Source organism: Crocuta crocuta, unplaced genomic scaffold (assembly GCF_008692635.1).
Source record: "Crocuta crocuta isolate KB4526 unplaced genomic scaffold, BGI_CrCroc_1.0 scaffold288, whole genome shotgun sequence".
Lineage (NCBI taxonomy): Eukaryota > Metazoa > Chordata > Mammalia > Carnivora > Hyaenidae > Crocuta > Crocuta crocuta.
Window position 1 is genome coordinate 5,402,365 of NW_027532607.1, and position 5,705 is coordinate 5,408,069.

The 5,705-nt window shown below is 59.6% G+C and overlaps 1 protein-coding gene across 1 annotated transcript in view; it reads left to right on the forward strand.

Annotated features, from left to right (window-relative positions):
• AXIN2 (axin 2) overlaps positions 1-5,705 on the forward strand; it is a 27,553-nt gene that overhangs the window by 5,724 nt on the left and 16,124 nt on the right. Inside the window, 1 exon segment of the mRNA XM_077780364.1 lies at positions 4,602-4,742. Within this exon segment, the coding sequence (XP_077636490.1) occupies positions 4,602-4,742 (141 nt within the window).

The following is a 5,705-nucleotide window of genomic DNA, read 5'->3' on the forward strand; positions in this document are numbered from 1 at the left end:
GTGTGTGTGTGTGTGTGTGTGTGTGTGTGTGTGTGTGTGTGTGTCGGGGCTGTGGGATTAGGAGCTCAGCCCAGCATTTATTTTGGGAAGGAGACCGCTCTGGGCTCACAGAGTGTTCCCTGTGTCCTTCCCGGTCTGCGCCGGCCCCGGTGCCGCCCTGTGCCAGGCGGGTCTCCTCTGTCTCCCACTGGACCCGGGCCTCTGGCCTCCCTTAAAATAAGCTGGGCGTAGCGGCCGGGCCTCTGCTGGTTCCCAGAGCTTCCTGCTCTCTGCGAGAACTCGCCGACGAGGCCCGTTTTTGTGCGAAGCCACTGGAATCGAGCTTGGCTTCAGTTATCCAGGAAAGTGACGCCATAGGAAAGATCTGCCAGAGGCAGGAGCCCCCCAGTTAAGAGGGGGAACCCTGACGGAGGCCGAGTGCCAAGGCGCACTCGCAGAAGTTGGCCCGTCTCTCACAGCTCCGTCGCTCAGTGCCACCCAAGTCCCAGACCCCTCCCTGAAAGCCCCCTTGATCTTGCCTTAGAAAACGCCTCTTGAAGAGAGGGCTGCCTTATGGACAGTGACTTTGAGAGTCCGCACTGTCAGAGGGCACAGCTTTTAGCAGCAAATACTTCTTAAGTTGTATTGTTTTGAGGGGTGGGGTCCAGAGGGAGACCCCAAAGGTCAGGTCTGTTGTGCCCTGATGTGCGGAGAGGGGGTGGGGCCACAGCGCCTTCATCAGGCTAAGAGATGAGGAACACGTGGAAGTGGCAGACGAAGGCTGTGGGTGCGTGCCCAGCGCAAAGCCTGCGACATGAGCCCCCCACCCCCCGCTCTCCGTAGGAATTTAAAATCCTTGCAGCAACTGTGGGAGCACCGGAGAAACAATCAAAGCATCTGGGTACAATTACTGTAGCAATGGTCGAGTTTCTTTCCTGTTTTCAAAGCTACAAGAAAAGAGCTCTGATCCGCGTTCTTGAAATTACGTGGCAATTTTGACAAAGTCCTGGGTTCTTAGAAATTGAGTTTCCATCTCCATCTCCTCCACAAGCCGGCCCCTTCCTCTCTCACGATCGTAGGAAAGCCCAAATACTTTATTGCCGTCAAGTGAGCTGAGAGCCGTGTATTCCATTTTCAGTTACTGGTCCCACAGGAGCCCTCTGTTTCGGAAGCCAAGGAAGCTGACTTTATGTGGGGATCCATGTGTTCTGTGAGCCACTCCGGTGAGCGTGAGGCCGTGCACACACATGGATTGGAGTCCAGTGTCGTCTTCGTCGGGAAGGGAGGCGTTTCTACTGAGTTCTTTCTCTACGTGCAGAGGTTGAATTCTGGACCTTGTCAGTGCATTGATACCCGAGAGAATGCAGCGCCAGAGAGGTGGAGAGGGTCCAGATGCTCTTTAGGGCTATTTGGGCTCTCCTGGTCTTGTGCTAATGCCTCTTAGACTAAAAGAACTTTGCAGCAACCCATGGGACGGCCCCAGGTCTTCTAGATTCCCTAGAACTCTTGCCACACCCCACCGACTCCCTCCAGCCACTGAGGGGCAGCGCGCACAGAAAACCGATCTGGTCCTTCCCCTCACGGAGCTTACAGTCTGGTTGCACAGGACAGGATCCAGCTTGCAGATGCACCAGTGCCGCGTGATTAGAAGTCACGATAGGGGCGCCTGGCTGGCTCAGTCGGTTAAGCGTCCGACCTCGGCTCAGGTCATGATCTCACAGTTCGTTGAGTTCGAGCCCCAAGTTGGTCTCTGTGCTGACAGCTCAGAGTCTGGAGCCTGCTTCCGATTCTGTGTCTCCCTGTCTCTCTGCCCCTCCCCCACTCACTCTGTCTCTGTCTCCTTCAAAAATAAATAAACATTAAGAAAAGAAGAAGAAGTCATGATAAATCCTGCTGGAGAGGCGTGGCAGCTGTTTTCATCAGCGGTTGGTGTTTTGGAGTTATTTCTAGCATCTCCCCAAATCTCAGTGCCCTGGAGTCTTCAGAGAATGTGAGAACTTGGTGCCAGTGGCTCCATCCAACCCGTGTGTTTCGTAGGTAGAGACCCCACATGAGTGGAGGCCGGGGGCTAAGCCACCAGCAGTTCTCGCCCCTGGATTCCTGTTCCCTGTCAGGGGCTTAGAGCACTCACCTGGCCTGGGACCCCGAAGCTGGGAGGGGACCCTGGAGACTTTCCTCTCGTTCATCCTGCTTTGAGGCAGTAACCCTGCCCAGGCCCCCTGGAGCACTGGGGTCTTGGGACCTTTTTAAAGACTTGGGTGATCCCACAGCCCCACCACTTTCCATGGGTCCACTCGGACCAGCGGGAAGCATGGTCTTCTTTCTGACTTAAGAGCCCGTCTTCTCTTGCTGTGCCATTTGCGGTGATGCCCAACACGGCCACCCTCTGCCTCCGATTGACTTCCCTTACCAGTCAAGAGACATTTCTGCTGACTCTTCCTCATCCCGTCTGTTCCCCCAGGAAAAGTCAGCTGCCTCTATTCTGTCCCCACCCCCCACTTCTCCCTCTCCAGCCTTGGTGTCAGGAAACCCCATATTGAGGACTCGGGACCAGCTCTGAGGCAGGGAGGACCTTCTGTTCTCATTTAGTTAGCCTGGCTTATNAATATTCCTCATTGGCGCTTTCTGGTTCATTCCACACCCACCTACCATTTCTTAGATCTGGCTTTCCGTTCCAGTCGAGCTCCGTAGGACAGGATCGTGGTCCCCGCTGATGCCCACCTGCTGTGGGAGCCTGGACGTGGGCTCCCCATGTGGCCTAGTCTCCAGCCAGGTGGCCTCCGACCAGGCCTTTGGCCCCCACCCAGGGCTCCACGCCTCCTGCCACGGTTGTGAGGCCGCAGACATTCCCTGGGCACCTACTGTGTGCCGGGCGTGCAGCCGTGCCTGAAACCAAGGGCCCGCCTGTGCTAAGTGCGCGGTCTGTGGAAACACTTGGCTTTTAGTCACATTTCTAAGTTGAGGGGCCGGTCAGGTCCTCTCTAACAGAGCTTCCCTCTGGCTCGAACGCGTGAGGACTCTGGATGTCACGTCTTGTTCGTGTCTTCACGCAAGCTGGAGCGCGGGCCTTAACGACAGGGCCCGGCGCTCCCATCCCAGCTGCCCCCGTGGGGGCCCTCACACCGAGCTGTGGCCCCAGCGCCCTGCCCTCACCCGACCCGCCTTCGGTCCATCCATCCAACCCGGGGGGCCCAGCCCGGGTGACTCACGCTGCTAGAACTTTCTCTACTGTTGAGGCCGGTCTTTGCACTGGGAGGGTTTGGGCGAGAGCCAGACAGGTCTGTGTCCCGCGGGCGAGGCCCAGCTCTGACCAGGGGCAGGCCGCAGTCCCGCAGGGCCACCACCGGTACGCCCAGAGCGCCTCCTCCCCCAGGTGGCTGCAAGCACGGGAGGGGGCTGGGCGGATGGTGTGAAGGCTCGCCCCTCTCTGGGCCGGTGATAGCGCAGTGTCTGCCCGCCGGGTGGCAGGAGACCAGACACCCAGGCTGGGTCAGGGCGGGCCATGGCTTGGCGCTGCCCGTGTCCTGGTGACTAGGAGTGCCATGATCACGTGGGTAGACTGCTTCCACCTCTCACGCACCACCCCCAAGGCCATCTGTAGAGGCCCGTGCGATGGCCTGATGGACCAGGTTCTCCCCTCTGGCCTTCCCCTTCTCCCCCAGCCAAGTTCTTTGCTGTTGGCATAGACCTCGTGGGCCCAGTGGAGTCTGCCGGGCTCTGTGTCTTGCAACTTCAGGCTGGACAGGCCCCTTCCTGCAGCTCACGGACCACAGTGGCCCCTTCCTCCCCCCCACTCCCCACTTCTGTCCCTTGCTGGTGGCACAAGAGGAATGCGGCCCAGCAGGGGCCAGGGACACTGGTTGCTCTCAAGAGGGCAGAGTGGGGAGGCCGGGGCCACTGAGACAAAGCGCAGGAGACCCGGAGGAGGGGCCCGGACCTTCCTTTGGAACAGCTGTGCTGCCCATGTTAACCCTGCGGGGCTTGGTCTTAGCCTCGCTGCCCGGGTTGGGGCAGGGCACGGCGGAGGCCCGGCCCCGGGCGGGTGGGAGCCTTGAGGGTGTCTGTCCCATCTGATCAGTGTGCTGGGCCCGGCGCTGAAATGAGAAGGTCGGGCCAGGCCTTCGGTGGCTCAGCACCTGGAACTACGCTGACAGGCCCCGGTGGGGAGTTGGGATGCGTGAGGCCCCGCGGGGCCCTGAAACCGTGTCCTCCTGGTGCGGGCTTGGATGTGGTGGTCGGGGGGGGAAGACCCTTTGCCTGTATGGACTGATTCTCCTCTTTCACTCAATAGCCTCCCCTCCTCGAACGGAGTCCTTTGCCTTCCTCGGTCCAAGTGTGTATTTAGCGCTTGTTAGGCCCCCCGCCCCCCCGGGGGCCGCCTGTGGCTTCCTGTGTCCCCTGGCAGACTTGTCCTCGGCAGCAGAGGAGCCCAGCCTGCCGTGTCCCCAGGGCCCCCGGCCCTCCCTCCGTACCCCTGCTATCCGGCCCGAAGAGCACTGGCCCGGGCAGCAGGTTGGCATGAGCATGTGGCGGGATCGTGCCCGCGCCTGTCCCCGAGTTGCCCGGTGCCCTGGGCGTCTGGCGCGAGGCCGTGATGCGCTCCTGTTGTACCTCTCCCGCAGGTCCTTCAGGAGGAGCGACCCCGTCCATCCGTACCACGCGGGGTCTGGCTACGTCTTCGCGCCAGCCACCAGCGCCAACGATAGCGAGATATCGAGCGACGCGCTGACGGATGATTCAATGTCCATGACGGACAGTAGCGTGTAAGTATCCTGCTACCCCCGTCGCGTACGAGGTTGGCAGTGACTCCCCGGGCCGGCTGGGCAGGGTCCACAGCCGGCCGTCCTCTGCTGGCTTTGTGAGCCCCGAGTGTGCGTGTGGGTGTGGACACTTGCCTGGTGGGAGGGGAGGGTGCCAGCGACGCGGTGCTGGCCTGGGGGGTGATGTGGTGGCCTGGGCGGAGTCAAGCGCAGGGTCTTGAAAGGAAAGTGGGCCGGTAGAAAACGAAAGTAAGGTAGAAGGTTAAGATGCTCCTCCAGAGATTTCTTGAGTTTCGAAACCCATCTTCGGGGGGTCATTCCTCCTTCCTTCCCTGGATAGAAGTGCTGGGCTGGTCTGGAAACCCAGGTGTCCCATCTGCAGAACCAGCAGCCGGGGCGGGGCGGGGGGGGTGGCGGTGTGCAGGGATGACACCAGAGGGGTGTGTGTGCAGGTGTTCATCATTTCTGAGGAAAAGGCATTGAAGGTCAGGGTCAGAGAGCCAGAGCTCTCTCGAGACCCACCGGGTGTAGCGTCCCTCACGGAAGCGTTCAGATGGACATCGTTCAGTTCACTGAGCGGTGTTGGTGGGGTGCCTTCTGCGTGTCAGGTCCCACCCCTGAGCGGGGCTTCTCTCCAGAGTCTGATCCTAGATCTTTCGCAGATGGGTGCATCTGGCGTACGAAAAGTTTGTTCCTTTTTTAAAAAAAAAAACAAAACAAGGATTGAAGTATGGTCGACACGATGCCTCATTAGTGTTAGGTGTGCGACGTAGCGGCCCGACAGTTCTGAACATGACTCCGTGTTGACGACGGGAGCTGTAGTCGCCGCCTGTGGGTCTGCAACGTTACCCCGGTTCTTCATGCTGTTCCCTACGCTGTACTTTCCTTCCCTCACCTTTCTGTCTCATAACTGGAAGTTTGTACCTCTTCGTCCTCTTCATCTCTTTCACCCATTCCCCCCCACCC